The sequence below is a fragment of the Chenopodium quinoa genome, unplaced genomic scaffold, assembly GCF_001683475.1.
Source record: "Chenopodium quinoa cultivar QQ74 unplaced genomic scaffold, ASM168347v1, whole genome shotgun sequence".
In the NCBI taxonomy this organism is placed as follows: domain Eukaryota; kingdom Viridiplantae; phylum Streptophyta; class Magnoliopsida; order Caryophyllales; family Amaranthaceae; genus Chenopodium; species Chenopodium quinoa.
The window spans coordinates 376,358-392,115 of record NW_018742810.1 but is presented as its reverse complement, the minus strand read 5'-3'; the positions used below and the strand labels follow the sequence as shown (position 1 = coordinate 392,115).

General features: G+C 35.0%; 2 protein-coding genes across 4 annotated transcripts; both read left to right on the top strand.

The window, feature by feature from the left end:
• Positions 1–776: 776 nt before the first annotated feature.
• Positions 777–8,062, top strand: LOC110725157. Of its 2 annotated transcripts, none has more exons than XM_021904629.1 (10): positions 777–1,095; positions 1,203–1,230; positions 2,206–2,314; positions 3,262–3,426; positions 3,522–3,627; positions 4,111–4,293; positions 5,194–5,359; positions 6,717–7,042; positions 7,272–7,361; positions 7,554–8,062. In XM_021904629.1, the coding sequence occupies exons 3-10, from the start codon at positions 2,300–2,302 to the stop codon at positions 7,616–7,618; spliced, it is 1,116 nt and encodes a 371-aa protein (XP_021760321.1). In that variant the 5' UTR covers positions 777–1,095; positions 1,203–1,230; positions 2,206–2,299; the 3' UTR covers positions 7,619–8,062. The 2 variants fall into 2 exon arrangements, with proteins under 2 accessions (XP_021760321.1, XP_021760322.1); XM_021904630.1 differs by having other exon boundaries at positions 819–837.
• A 485-nt stretch (positions 8,063–8,547) lies between these two features.
• LOC110725156 (cyclic nucleotide-gated ion channel 1-like) lies at positions 8,548–15,191 on the top strand. Of its 2 annotated transcripts, XM_021904628.1 has the most exons (10): positions 8,548–8,895; positions 9,573–9,776; positions 10,258–10,392; positions 10,653–11,229; positions 11,528–11,743; positions 12,193–12,497; positions 13,069–13,180; positions 13,614–13,850; positions 13,947–14,341; positions 14,547–15,191. In XM_021904628.1, exons 3-10 carry the CDS (start codon positions 10,334–10,336, stop codon positions 14,833–14,835), a joined length of 2,190 nt encoding a protein of 729 aa, XP_021760320.1. In that variant the 5' UTR covers positions 8,548–8,895; positions 9,573–9,776; positions 10,258–10,333; the 3' UTR covers positions 14,836–15,191. The 2 variants fall into 2 exon arrangements, with proteins under 2 accessions (XP_021760320.1, XP_021760319.1); XM_021904627.1 differs by lacking the exon at positions 9,573–9,776.
• Positions 15,192–15,758: the final 567 nt, after the last annotated feature.

Sequence of the window (15,758 nt, the reverse complement as noted above, 5' to 3'; positions counted from 1 at the left end):
TTTTGTTTGAGTATTAATAATATCTAGTTCATAGGGTAGCGGATTTCAAAAAAGAAAAAACATGTAATCGATTGAGGATTTTTTATTTTTATTTTTTTATGCGGTAAGATACGGGGGTCCCCCACCCTATCACCTATTTGATTGAGGATTGTTGTGCTAAATTCACTGATTGAAAATTTATAAAATTACAAAGCATTTAATTTAGAAAGGTAACTTAATTGTAATAGAAGATGATGGCTAGAATTTTTTTTCCTTTTATTTGTTTGATAAAATTATAACCACATCACTTTAAAACCCTAATTAAGTAACACAAAATCTAACAAACGTCCGGGGTCTTAAATAAGAGAGCCAAAAGTGAAAGCATTAAGGTAAAATAAACATTAATTCTAAGTCATCCTTCCAAAATCATTCAAAAAACTACACTAGCTACAATCGATTCATTAATCTCTCCTGATCTAAATTTATTTAATCATTCCAAAAATATGAAAAAGTCTCGTTAACATTTGAACTTAAGTTTATCTTGCTCCTATAGATATGCATAGTAATTAGATCATTAGTTGTTACCAATTCTTAAACTAAACGTCAAATATATATATGATAACATAATCAATTAATAGTTGAATTCTCCTTAAACAACTTCTCACGTACTCTGTATCATAGTACTCGTATTAAGGAGTATCAAGTTTCCGTAACAGTAATATCTCGTGCATTTGTATGGATACATTCTACTCGTATTTTATTTTACTCGTAATTTTAATTTGTCAAGCGTGTGTATCACTGCTTTCAACATCTCACTATCATTCCCACTCCTCCATTTTTCTTTCTCTCTCTTCTGCTGTAAGTGCTGTTAAATCTGCAGCGTCAAACCCCCAAAACCAGTTTCCCAAAAACTACGAAATTTCTCACCTAATTTTTCCTTATAATCTTCTTTTTTTTTTATTTCCACAATAATTATTCTTTCTATTTTCAATTTCCTCCTAAAATTATTACAGTAAATAATTTTGAAATCCGAATTTCTGTAATTTAGATTACCATTTTAGGAAACCCATTCTTCCATCTCGATGATATTCTTTCCATTGTTAGATTTTAATAATAGTAAATAATTATCACTAAAATATTAATTTTGTCGATATTTCTTAGCTATTTAAGTTTGAAGTTCTCAGATTATAGTATAACTCACATTTTGTTGCCATTTTTTGAAGGTTGCAGATAATTTATGCCTTCATTGAGGTAAATTAATTGCTAGATCTTGCTTAAATTTGCATTGATGCGCTATGAATTTGTCCGATTGTTCATTTTTGCTAAATTAAGTGTTAATTTCTGCAAGATGGGTTTTTTTTTTTTTTTTTTTTTTTTTAATTTGTGAAAAGGGTAATAATTTTTTTTTCCTTTTTAAATGCCATCTTTTCAGAATGAATTAATTTGAATGTTTACAATTTTATATTTTAGTTTTATGCATTAATAACAGTGTGTTTAGATGGGGTGGATTTGATGATAAGTTGTTCCATTGTAGACATGGGATATTTTTAGTTCAGTAGATATTTGGATATATGCTATAATAACAAAGAATTTAAGACTAACTGGCTACTAAGAATCGAATCGTCATTTCGGGTTATTTGTGTAATGTTTTAATAGAGATTCATGTATGTTTATTTAGACTGATTAAAGGATTGAAATTTTCATTAGTTAGGGTTAACTGATGATGGGGAGGTAAAGTCTATCAAACTAACTGGCAAAGACTTTTGTGGATAAACCTAAGTTTGTGATCTTATGGCAATTTTACTTGGGGATTACTCTTATAAGGTATTGCATTATCAGAAGAAAATTGCTTTAATAATATAGTGTTAAAAACAATGGTGAAAGTAAACAAGATTTTATTGAAAAAGTCAAATGAGATCTATTAGGGTGTAGTGTAGTATGGCATGTAGATATCCTGTGGAGAATCGGAGATTTTTTATGTTGCTACATGGTCTGTGATATCGAAGTATCTTTAATGAAATAACACCGATACAAGGGATATGTTGATATTATACCAGTATCTCTAATTTTCCACTTGTTACATATACATATATATATGCATGCATGTTTAATTGTAATTTTTCTTTAGTATTTTCCAAATAGTACAAGTAATTCTCTTATCCATGCACCTGTGTAACTAACGAGTTTAACTCAAAACTCATCACCATTTTGTTTTTTCTGTACCAGCTGCCATGTTTCTGATATTGCTTTAATTGGATATTAAGAGTGCTTGCTTTGTCCAATTAGCATAGCAGTATGTGGCTGTATCGATTTTAGTGAAATGAAGACCTCACCGGTGCGTTTACCTTACCTTACTGCTTGTTCTGTATGATATTCCCCTTAGAATGGTGTTGGAAAATGGTTAAATGGGTTTTTGATTAGTAAAAATTGATTGTGGTGCTACGCCTGGCACCATAAGGTAGCAGTAGTGTGCCAAAAAACATGATTTATGTGCTCTTCACTGGTCTTCAAGTAATGTGCTTGACTACCTATTTTTCTCTCCTCCTTATCTATGAATTGACATATATGAGCTGGACTATTCTGGACCTTATGTTGTTTGTTTGGATACACAATATCATTAATGGTTTATGTGTAGCATCAAAACCCACCATTACCAAAGTTTTTATACCTTTGTGGCTTTGCTTCTTGCTACCTTGTGTCTTTGTTGTGCACTTAACTGGGTACACATATGTAGATAGCTTTGAGTACTATGTTTTGTTTAATTATCCTTAAAGAACTTCAAATAGCCTTAATGTGCAGTATCAGAGGATATTTTTTCCTAATGTTCCTTGTTAGGTGTTTGGAGGAAGTAGAAATGGGTGGACAATGATATTATTATTGTTCTGTTTTCGTTTGTCTAATGCTGGAAGGGTCAAAGACATTCTTGTTAATTTTTCTTCTGCCAATTGAATGCCTGTTAATATACGTCTTCCCTTTGTTATTATTCAATAATATTACTGATAGTTAATATCTAGATTGTATGGTCTTATCTCTAGTTCTCAACCGTAATTGGTTGAAGCTTTTTAGGCTCAATCCACATAATGACGCGACTCCTTTATTTTTTATGTCTGTGTGGAAAATGTTCAGGGATCATGCTTAAGTTTGTGCTTATATGGCATGCACTGTTTGGACATTTGGCTTCCCTTTTTTTTTTTCTTTTTCGTGTAGACTTTGACTGTTAGCATTAGTAATTATATGTCCCTTTCATGTACTTCTTTTAATTTGGATTACGAATCTATGCAGGATTCTCAAAATACTCCCGAAAGACTGTCGACCAACCAAGCTTCACTTGATTTCCAAAGTGAGCAACAGAATAACAACAATCCAGTAGCTCCAGCCCCTGACTCAGGCTCAGCTGCTGTTTCAAGCAACGATGGGCGCAAAGTTTCTCGAGAAGATATTGAGCTTGTGAGGCAATCTGGTTTTATTAACCTCTAGTTTCCTTTACTTTTGAAAGACATACCTTGCTCAACTGGCATATGTAAGCATATGATTTGGTGCAGGTACAAAATCTAATTGAACGATGCTTACAACTGTATATGAATAGAGATGAGGTGGTTAAGACCCTCTTAAATCGTGCAAGGATTGATCCTGGATTTACTACTTTAGGTAGGATCTGCAAGATATTGCAAAATTTGGATGTACTAAATATGCATCGTGAAAAGAAATTCGTCCATAGTAAAATGTGATTGCTAATTACCTGACCAATTGGGCTTGGCTCATGGGCACGAAAAATTGGTGTTAGATATGACGTTTGTAATTTTTCTTCTGGATGTTATATTTGAAGATTCATTTACATGATGGTTTTTGATACTTTTTCTGTCAAGAAAAATATGTGCTGGTAATGCTGTTTGAGACCAACAGCCTTATGTTAAGCTCCCTAATTTTTACAGAGGAAAAAAAAAAAAAAAAAAAAAAGCACAAGTTGTTAGCTATCTGCCTATCTCTTCCCCCTCCTATAGCTTAGTGTGAATTTCATCATGGTAGCTACGATTTTGTTTCTGTCAGATTTTTTTTGGATTGGCTATGAAAAACAGGCCTTTTTTATTTTGTAGTTCTGATCAATTTTTTTGTACCATCTCATTTGAGTAGTATGGCAGAAGCTGGAGGAAGAAAATGCTGATTTTTTTAGGGCTTATTATATAAGGCTTAAATTGAAGAAGCAGATTGTTTTGTTCAATCATCTTCTCGAACATCAATATCATCTGATGAAATATGCTGTACCTCCAAAAGTTCCATTGGCTCCTATCCAAAATGGAATCCATCCTATGCCTGGTAATATTCTGTACCTCCAAAAGTTTTGTGCAATCTGAATATCTGATTGCTTTGTTTTTTTTTTTTTTTAAAAAAAAATAAATAAATAAATTGTAATTGCTGTGTGGCTGTCCCTATGAATGCTGTCAGGATATTTTCTTTTTGGAACAAGATACAAATTTCTACTAAATGATGCCAATACCTACTCATAGAAGTGAGACCTGTTTCTCCCCTCTTTCTTATACACTCGTAGTGTAGGACTTAAATAGTTAAATCTAATGTGGTATTAAGTTTGTGTCTCTGTCTCTCTGATTTATTGCTTTTAAAGAGCTTCATATCTTGACTTCCTGGGTCCTCTTGATATTTAATGTTGGAGAAGTTTTCTGAATAGGGTTAGGAGATATTTGGTTTCTTCCTTTTGACATCAATAACTTAGTAGCAGAAATGCAGAATTCCTGATGAATGCACCCATAATCATATCCAGACTAGATTGGTACAGAAGTTATTTCTCCTTAGGCTATAAAAAACGTAGATAAGTACTGAAATGAGGCTCTTCCTTTTAATGTGGTGGTAGTCTCAGTGTGGGTGAAGCTTCAGGATAGTTTTTGTATGGAAATTTTCTTTGTGCTTTTTTCAGCAATGGAATAAATCACTTGTCATACTTGAGAAGCAATAATATAAAGGGAACATCAATTACTGTATTGCTTCCCAATATTCATTTGCCTATCAACCAATCACAGTTTCTCATCAGAAAAATTACATGTGCTCAATTTTACGAGTATAGAAGGTTGATTGTTATGGTACATCCTAAAAAAGAATATTTGGACAAATATTCAAGGAAGGGGGGTATTATTAGTTTTTCTATATTTTTTTTTAATCTGTCATATTTTGGATTATTAACTTCAATTATCTGCACTGCAGTTAACAGCATGCCTATGGGATACCCTGTCCTACAACCACCTCCAATTCCAGCTCCTGGTCAGCCTCATCTTGATTCCATGAACCATGGACTATCCAACTGCCATGTGGTCAATGGAGTCCCTGCACCTAGTAATTTTCAACCCATGAGAATGAATTCTGGAAATGAGTGAGTGTCTCTTCAATAATTACTACTACGTGTTTTGGTATCTTACCACAATTTCAGTACACTAGCTTTAATTCTCATTAGTCTCATTACTATGTTCAACTTTGCTAGACTGTTAAATTTTGCCCAAAACCTAGTGAAAAGCTTTGTTTTATAGTTAAAAATGTCAATTTCTAGCTGAGTACGAATTTTGGGTGTAGCAAGTTTTAAATTCAATCTTGAAAGTAAACTAGAAAGCTACACTATCTTGCATCAAGAATTTATAGAACTAGATTAATTAATACTACCTCTGTTTTTTATTACATGACTCATTGCAAATAGGCACTCAAATTAAGAAAGAGTAGACCAGAAAGCTAAAAGACCAAACTACCCCTGCACAGTAACTATTCCCCTCCACTGACTTTTCACTTTTTCAGTCTCACCACCACAACCCACACTCCACCACCACATCCCCTCACGCCACCACCGCAACCCTCACGCTACCACCACAGCCCCACACGCCACCACCACAGCCAACGTAACCTCTCACTCCACCACCACATGCCCCTACGCCACCACCACAACCATCAAACCCTCTTCAAACTTGACAAAAATCGCATATGTACTGTCATACATACCACCACAAAAATATAGGAATGAGAGGAGAGAGAAAATAACCACACTTCACCAACCACTGTCCCTGAGCAGAATCTTCAGAAATTGAGAGCTTATTGGTGGTCGAATTTGGCTATGGCGGTTTCAGATCTACAATTGCTAGCCAAATTCGACCACCATGGCCTCGATTTTGGTGAACTTCAAGCTTTTTTACAAATTAAGGTGGTCACGGCGCACGGTAGAGCCGTGGAGGTGACGAGAGAGGGTGTGAGGGGAGGAGTTTGGAGACCATCGACGGTGAAGAGGTAGATAAGGGTGATGATTGATGTTTTGCGGTGGTGTTTCAAAAATATTGTTGGGGTGGTGGAGATGGGTGGCTGCCATGGATAACAGGATATGGTGGTCTGGTGAACTATGAAGAATTAAGGGGGTTGATTGAGGTGAGAGAGAAGGGGGTATGGTAACAAAGGGTATATGGTTTTAATTATGTTCAAAATGTGAGGGTAAATAAGTAAAAGTGTAGTGTTAAATTTGCCAAAAAAGGAAACAGGTCAAGTAAAAAGAAATTTCCCAAAAAGGAATACAGGTCAAGTAATAAAGAACGGAGGAAGTATATATTTAATTCTTTTGTTGCTGTTTTTTAATTTTCTTCTTAGTGGCCACTGGCCAGTGCTGGGGGAGTATGAAGAGTTCATTTTTGTACCTTCTTTTTTCTTTATTATAATTGGTGTGAGGTTTTGCTTACCAATTGTTATTTACCCCCTAGTATGGTGATGGAAAGTGCCTCAGCTGAAGCTGCACCAGTGATTCCGCCCAGTAGTGGCATGTCGTCCGTGTCGGACATGCCCATCAGTCCAACTTCAGTGGCATCCAGTGGTCATTTTCCATTCACTGCTTCTGAGTTGCCTGGAATGGGAGTTGATACTTCAGCACTGGATACAGCATTTCAGTCTGACGTGGGAAGTTCAATTGGATTGCAGCTTCCATCTGATGGAGGTGCTGGAAATTCTAAAGATTCCCTTCGTTCTTTGGCTCAAATTCCCTGGAATTTCAGTCTTTCTGATCTAACAGCAGATTTATCGAACTTGGGAGGTTATTATCTGCCCTCTTATTTTTTTTATTTTACATAATACTTCAGTGAGTTTTTATGGTTATTGCGAATATACTTTGATACATTGTTATCCATTTGAAAAGAAACTTGGTTGTTGTAAACTGTGTACACTTTTCAGTGGCCAATTGCTTCATTTAACTTCCAAATATATGTTAACATGCTTCCTTTCCCGGTACGCTTGTTGCTTACATTCTCCTTGAAATTCTGTAGATCTTGGACCATTGGGAAATTATCCTGGCTCGCCTTTTCTGCCTTCGGATTCTGATATCTTACTTGATTCACCAGAAAATGAAGATATAGGTATGGAGTCCCCCACCCCCCATTCTTCCTTCTTTTAATATATATATATATATATATATATATATATATATATATATATATATATATATATATATATATATATATATATATATATATATTTTAAATAATGTTAATGCTTATATCGAGAGGGAAACAATTATTTACTCAGAAATAACTTTTTTTATGATTCAGTGGAGGAGTTCTTTGTAGATTCAGTCCCTGGACCAGGTCCTCAATCCGACGAGGAGAAGCCTTGAGTTAAGTTCTGATCCGTCCCTTCACTTTTAGAGAGCTGTGCCTTTGTTAGGGGTTTGGACCAGGAATAATAATCCAAAAATGGAAAAGAACGGCACGCATTTCCATCTGAGGCATTTTGGAGATGATCAGATTGCTTCCTGTAGGATGTAGGATCCCATTGCCTGTTGTCAGATGTTAACAAGAACTTAATGATGATTTTTCATTTGTTCTCTGTTGTATCACTGTATGCCAATTTAATGACTTTACTTTGAAAACTCATCTTTTAGATGTTGTGTTAAATACCAAAGTCTTGATCCATTCTCTTCTTTTGTGTTCAGGCTTTGTATACTGGTTTAAATTCAGTCTTGATGAGAACCTTAGAAACAGGTACCCTTTCCCGATTGTTTTCCCAATCCCGTCTTTAGCAAGATGAAGACTATAATACTTTCCTATCTTTTGGAATATTATACTCCTTGTTCACTATTTCAAGTTATTAAGGGTTTCATCTTATGACTTGAGGTTATGGATTCGATTCCTATCCACTGGATTTTGAGGTTGATGATTCCCTTGAAGAGCTCGACTTATGTAGTTGAATTGACTTTCGCACATTCCCTATTAGAGATTCCAGTCTAGTAGAGTTGTTCTTCTCCTTCAATTTTTTTTTTTAACATAAAAATACAAATACGAAAATTATCTAATCATGAATCAAATTGTAATGCAATATCTAACTTGTATTATTGTGTTCTGTTATATTGTAATTGTCATAATAATTACATACTTGTACGTACTTGGTATTAAAAAATATCTTGTTTGGTTGGTAGAAATTTGGCGCTACTCAACATAGCTGACTTGGTCTCTTGCAAAAAAAGGTTGACTTTTCAACAAACCACTCAAAATAAAAAAGAAATATATGCTTGACTTGTTTTCATAGTCATAAGTCAATGCTTATTTGTCACTGACGACTCACTCTGTATTCTCGCTCATCGAGAGTACAAGTATATGTAATTGTACATTATTGTACTAGTTGTAGTTTGTCTTTTTTTTTTACATTTCCAAATGAAATCAACGAAATTTCCTTCCAATTTCCTAAAGACTACTCCATAAATAAACTTCTATTGTTTTTACGCCTTTCACTAATTGTTCTTTGTTTCTTTCATGCAAAAATTTTAAGAAAAAGTTTGTTCAGTGTTTGGCTCATTTGCTTTCATTTCAATTTTTTGTGCTAAATTCAGAGTGTCTGGTGTTGAAATTCTTCTTATGCTTGGAAATTCATCAAACAGGCCCTTATAATATCAAGGTTTGATTAAACTCTCCTTTGTTTTCTTCATGATCAATGGACTCTGATTTTGCTGCAATTTTTTTTTCTAAATATCATTTTTTCTTACTGCAATTATGTTCTGTTGTACAAGTATAATAGTTATACCTTTTCTATATGATCATTTCGCAGTAGGCGAAATGAACACATAGTAATTTATTTAGTGTGGATACCAACTAGATTAGTTATGGAGTATTAGAATTTGATCAAATCCGTCTACATTACTGCCTTTAAAGGCTTTTATGCTGTCTTACTACTCTCTCCATCTTCTTAAACTTGCTCAATTATCCTATTTAAGTTGTCCCTAAGAGATTGCCTCGCTTTATATCATGAATGATTATGGGGTATTACAACTTTACACTAACAAAAATTACTTTAGGTCCCATTAATTTTCTCTCTTAGAAGGGGATTGGGTAGTGTAACAGAAGTAGGAGCATTAATATAAAATTCAATTCATCATTTTTTTTATAATTTAATTTTACTTTTAATTTACTAATAGTTAATGGTCAAATTGAGGTTTTTTTTTTTCCTTCTTTCGGAAAGCTAGTAATGGTCAAGTATCGAATTAAAAATAATGGAGAAATTATGTACAGACTTCTGGTTCAATGATTCTAACTTCTAAGTTTGATCTACTTTTTTGTTTCCTTTTTTTTTTTCAGCGTGGGAAACAGGCCAAAAGGGTCATAAAGTTGATAATCCTTTGACTATTCTTCGATTTCAAGTTTGTTTGACGTAGATTTTTTAGTTAAAGTTGCTGTGTTTTTATCCTCTTTGAAAATGGTGACTCTTGCAAGTAATGATAAACTATCTGGAACTATCCTGCTCACAACAGCCGAGGATCTTAAGCTTTCATTAATATTACTGTAAGATTATTGATAAGCCTTACGTTTTCCAAATGGTATTAAGTTGTGAATTCAAGACAATAACATGTGTTTTTCTGTAATCATTAGAGTAATTGAACATATAATTTCTTATATGGAGTATATACACAAGTCAATGTTTTAGATGTTTCGTAGACTAACTTTTTCTATTTGCACCGGAATTTGTAGTATACTTGCTCAGTTAAAGGGAAATCTTTAGCAAACTCTATAAAGGGTAGCTGAATGAAAGATATTATTTCCCCTTTTCTATGGCTTAGGACTTGTAAAGTATCACATAACAGTAACAAAATATTTAGAGGCTAAATCCCAAATATTACAGGATTCAAGATGTCATATTGGTGGCCTATTGACTCTCAGATGCTGAAAAAAGGGATAAAATATTGTACAAGGTCGTTTTTAAAATCGTTACTATTGTTTAATCATTGAAATATTAACCTAAACTTGGAGATGAATTTATTGGCAGGGGCTAACTCAAGGGTGCCATCTTTGGTTTTGGATAAGGTACAAATAGTGCATTTGATCCTGGATAAGCATTTCACATGTCAGGAAATTTGCAGCTTTCTGAACTTATGAGTAACAACCGAGACAGGGTTGTAAGGTGAGTCTCATAGTATCAAGTGTTGTTTTATTTTGTTGTTGTTGTTGTAGTTCCGCATTTATTTTGAATAGTTACCTCAAGTCACCAGAAAAATAGAACTATTGTCAATTATATTGGTGTTTAACATCAGGTTTGTTGCAGATAGTAGCTAAAGTTGACTACATAGTTGGAATTTGCTTAATATCTTTAGATTTTTGTACGTTATATGCCTGCATGTGGCTGCTGTTCTAAATTTCCTTCTGCATCATGCACTTTCTCAGGTTTGAAGACCATAACTCAGAAGGATCAACAAGTTCTGAGCAACCATTTTATCCGAGTCAAACACCATCACCATCTCTAGAGAATGGAGCAGGCTTTGGCTCAGCCTTTGATGTTATCAGACGAGGATTTGAGAGAAGCTCTCATGGGATAAGAACCTTGACAGGAAATCTGAGCTTTCAGGGTATCTATTACCAATCTGCGAAGAAGCCTGAACTTCAGGACACTATTCTTGATCCACAGGGGCCATTTCTGCAGAAATGGAACAAGATATTTCTGATCTCATGTTTTTTTGCAATGGCCTGGGATCCATTGTTTTTTTACATCCCAGTTATTGATGGCAAGAAAAATTGCCTCAATTTGGATGCTGATTTAGAAATCATAGCCTGTTTTCTTCGCACCTCCACAGACTTGTTCTATCTACTTCATATCATCTTACAGTTCCGTACTGGGTATGTCTCTCCTTCTTCTCGAGTGCTTGGAAGAGGTGTATTGATCAAGGATTATGCTTCTATAGCTAGAAGATACCTCTATTCATACTTCTTTGTGGACATTCTAGCTGTGCTTCCCTTCCCCCAGGTACTTGGTAGTTCTCTAATAGTCTAATGTTCCATTTTTTATATTATCAAGATCCTATATTTTAAATTGCAATATAAAAGAAGAATGCAGACATCAATGAATCTTATGAGATGATCTATCTTGTATGATGCTAGTGATTACATAACAGTGGCATAATCGGAAAAATATTGGGAGATGTTTATTATCATGCTTAGATTCCGGATACTTAAGAAGTTAAATAAATCATTGCTGATGTGCTATTATAGGCCATTACTATTGATCAAAGAGATGATTAAATAATCCTGTTGTGTTTTTCCAGATGGCGGTTTTAGTTATCATTCCAAAGTTGATGATGAGTGGTGGTCCTTTAACTTCCAAGGGCGTGTTAAAATTAGTGATTTTTGCCCAATATGTACCACGGTTCATACGGATATATCCTTTATATAAGGAAGTAACTCACACATCTGGTATAATCACTGAAACAGCATGGGTTGGAGCTGCTTTCAATCTGTTCCTCTACATGCTAGCCAGCCATGTAAGTTCAAATGGATCCTTGATGTCTGTTAGACTGACTCATTCAGGTCATTCTATAAATAAGATCCCTTTTCTGCAGATATCTTTGTTAAACAAATTAGTATGCATTAGATTATAGATAATGAGAATGATTTTGGAGATGGTGCAGTAAAGATGAATATTTGGAGCATTTTTAAAAAAAAAAAAAAATTGCATTTCCCCGGTTTGTTCACTTTTTAAAATATGGTTTCTGAATGCACGAGAAGCAACTCAAAATCTTAAAGAGCAATTTGGAAACTCTAAATTTCTAGATTAGTCTTTACTTTTATAGAATTATTTCAGGCTGCAACAGACAGAGTTCACACTTTTGCAGTTTGCAACCATGTTCAAAGCAACATTTCCTAATACATTGTTTAGCTCATAAGTTTTGATTAGAAATTATCAATTAATAGATCTTGTGTATAACCACAGGTTACTGGAGCAGTTTGGTATTTGTTTGCCATAGATCGACAAAGCAAATGCTGGCACAAGTCATGCTTAGGAGAAAGATGTCATAATTTGTCTTTATATTGCAAAATGCAAGACACAATTGTCGGAGCAAAAAACTTTGAATTTAACAGTACTTACTGCAAGCCTGTAAATCCTAATGATATATCGGATGGTAGTGTGTTTAACTTTGGCATGTACTACGATGCTCTTCAATCAGAAGTGGTACAATCCAAACCATTTTTAAGGAAATTTTTCTACTGCTTTTGGTGGGGCCTTCGAAATCTTAGGTAAGCGCTTGAATGATTCAGTAATATTATTTTGAAGCACATATATCCTCACTTTTCAATTAACTGTTTAGACCTCTCCAAGTCTGTCAAGTAGATGACGGTTCCCATACCACTCTTGTACAGTTTAGATATGATACCAGAATAAAGGCAGTTGTGTATGTGCTTTCTGTTATTGCATAGACCATATAGCTTAGCTTAGAGAGTCTAACTGGAAGAACACAGGCTGCTCCTTAAGATTCTGGCATAAGATGAAGAGCTAAACTGATTCGTAGAGTTTTATTGAATAATGGCTGTAACCCTGTCACTTTGTTGTCATAATATCTAGCAATATACACAAAAATCCTGAGGGTGACTAGCTGTTACAGATGAAAAACCTTTTTTCCCCTCTCGACTGTTTTCTACTATTTCTAGAGTTCATTTTTTGCACCTTAAGTTCTGTCGAAAAGAAAAACCCTCAAGGAGAAATCATGTTATTGAAGACAGTGACTTAGAGACTTAACAGTACAATCTAGGATGTTTGAAATGCAAAGGCTAAATATTTGACTTACTTTACTATATACTTTTATTGCAGCTCTCTTGGTCAGAATCTCAGTACAAGTACTTTCATTGGGGAGAACTTACTTGCAATCTTCATTTGTATTGCTGGACTGGTTCTGTTTTCATTTCTTATTGGGAATATGCAGGCAAGTCATCAATTATCATGAATATTTCGACTACTCTATAATAGATATAAACAGTTTGCTTCACAAAGTATTTGAAGTATGTCACAGCATTAAGATAGTCCAATTGGCAATGCCTCTTCTTCATATAATCATATTTGAGGCTTTATTTTTCCAACATTATTGATTGAAGGAAATCAGCGGTCCTAGTCTGTCCTGCAAACAATATACGATGTTAGGAACTTCGGACGATGAAACATTTGTTTGATTATCTTCATTTCAGACTTCCTATAGCTTTCGGTTTCCTTCTTAGATTTGATCAAACACAAACATATCATTGACTAAAATGAATTCTTATCATATCTCTTATAAGATGTATGCTCGTCAAATTAAATGTTCTGCTTGCAGTTGTTTTTAATTTAGATATCTAAATTTCTGCTGGCTATGTTTTGGACAGAAATATCTACAATCAACAACTGTCAGAGTAGAGGAGATGAGAATAAGAAAGCGAGATGCAGAGCAGTGGATGTCCCATCGTATGCTTCCAGAAGACATGAGAGAGCGAGTTAGAAAGTACGAGCAATACAATTGGCAAGAAACACGAGGAGTTGATGAAGAGAGTGTAATTCGAAACCTTCCTAGGGACCTCAGGAGGGACATAAAGAGGCATCTCTGCTTGGCTTCTTTGATGAGAGTGAGTGCATCTGTGCTTAATTTGATTTTGAAATTTCTGTCTTGAACTTATATAGTGAGTCATCATCAAGAAACATGGGAAAAATTATCCTTGTAGGTGCCAATGTTTGCAAAATTGGACGAGCAACTAAAAGATGCAATGTGTGATCGTCTCAAACCAATGCTTTATACTGAAAACAGCTTCATTGTACGCGAGGGTGATCCGGTTAATGAGATGCTCTTTATAATGAGAGGAAGCCTATTGACAATGACCACAAATGGTGGGAGAACTGGTTTCTTTAATTCTGTTTCCCTCAAAGCCGGTGATTTCTGTGGAGAAGAGTTGCTCACATGGGCCTTAGATCCGCAGTCCTCTTCCAATCTTCCCATTTCAACTAGGACTGTACAAACTGAGACAGAAGTTGAAGCCTTTGCACTGATGCCTGATGATCTGAAGTTTGTGGCTTCGCAATTTCGTAGGCTTCATAGTAAGCAGCTACGACACACCTTCAGGCAAGTCTCTCTCTCCCAGGTTGTCAGACAAATATTGCTGAAGGCTGAGGTTTTAGAAAAATATTTTAAGATAAATGCATGACCAGAAAATATTCTATTTAAAGCTGAACTTCAATCCTAACTTCTGAGATGATTATCATTTTTAATGTTTGAGCCAAAAACTTATGTAATCACTTGTGAATTGTGTCTATTGTGATGCAATCAGGTTTTATTCACTACAGTGGAAGACATGGGCAGCCTGTTTCATACAGGCAGCATGGCGGCGATGCTACAGAAGGAAGCTTGAGAAATCTTTACAAGAGGCTGAAGAATACGCTCTTGCCAAGGAGGGTGGAAGCTCACCAAGCTTCAGTGTCACAATTTATGCATCAAGGTTTGCTGCCAATGCACTTCGTAACCTGCGACATAATGCTCCCCGAAACAACAGAATTCCACCAAGATCACCCCTCCTCAACTTGCAAAAGCCTACTGAACCTGATTTCACGTCGATCTGACGATGGTTAGCCACTTAGCCTTTCATAGCCCTTCCCTTTCAAGTTCTTGGTTTCTTCCTACTCTTAACCTTGATGTTTAAGATAATCTCCATCAACATATTCAACATGTATAATTTGCACGTAAATTGTTAGGATTAGATAATGTCCAGTTTGCAGCATAAGTGATGCTTAATTGTCATTTTTCATTTCAGTATTTGTGTAATTATTGTTAGTTTTAGTCCAAAGTGTCACGAGATCATGTCTCATACCAAATGCCAAGGGGTCAATCCATCTTTCAGTATTTGTGTGATTACGATTGATTATAAGATTTTTTTGAAGTGAATTTACTACGAAGCACTATAGTTAAATTGTAAAAAACTCGTATGATCTGCATGATTAAATTCCCCATCAGTAACTCTATACATGCATTGTCAATGACCTCATTTGAATCTGTCACACCATCAACTAGCCGCCGCTGCTCAACCTGCAAAAGCCAAATGAGCCTGATTTCATTTCTGTATATGATTAGCCTCTCAGCTCTGGAGCTCCCCTGCCTTCAAAGTTATTGCTGCTTCGACCTTTAACTTTGATGTTTACACTTTACACTGTCATTTATGGAGTTAAATTATTGTAGTGAAATCTGTAACAAAAGTGTACAGTATTTATAAAAGATGTGAAGTTTCAGAAGACATTGTCATTACATGCTTTGTACAAATTGTTAATCAACTACGTCCTGTAAGGCTGTAAGCCCAATGTCAAAAGACCCCATTTTTATTGTACCTTGAGAGTCGAGAGATAACTCAGATAAGCTCATGCTTCATATTAAATGACATGGGACTATGACATGGAGTCACCTATAGCCCTATAGGTGTGGATTTGATTGCACATATGTATAATTGCACATGCATATGAAAAAACGTTAGGAATTGTGAATTGACTGTTAC

Bases quoted from the DNA above. Each gene is read 5' to 3' on its own strand.
- LOC110725156 (XM_021904627.1), top strand. From the start codon at position 10,334: ATGTCAGGAAATTTGCAGCTTTCTGAACTTATGAGTAACAACCGAGAC. The intron at 13,851-13,946 runs GTGAGTGCATCT...TTATCCTTGTAG, and splicing joins GCTTGGCTTCTTTGATGAGA to GTGCCAATGTTTGCAAAATT. The intron at 14,342-14,546 runs GCAAGTCTCTCT...TGATGCAATCAG, and splicing joins CAGCTACGACACACCTTCAG to GTTTTATTCACTACAGTGGA.
- LOC110725157 (XM_021904629.1), top strand. The intron at 3,628-4,110 runs GTAGGATCTGCA...TCATTTGAGTAG, and splicing joins TCCTGGATTTACTACTTTAG to TATGGCAGAAGCTGGAGGAA. The intron at 4,294-5,193 runs GTAATATTCTGT...TCTGCACTGCAG, and splicing joins TGGAATCCATCCTATGCCTG to TTAACAGCATGCCTATGGGA.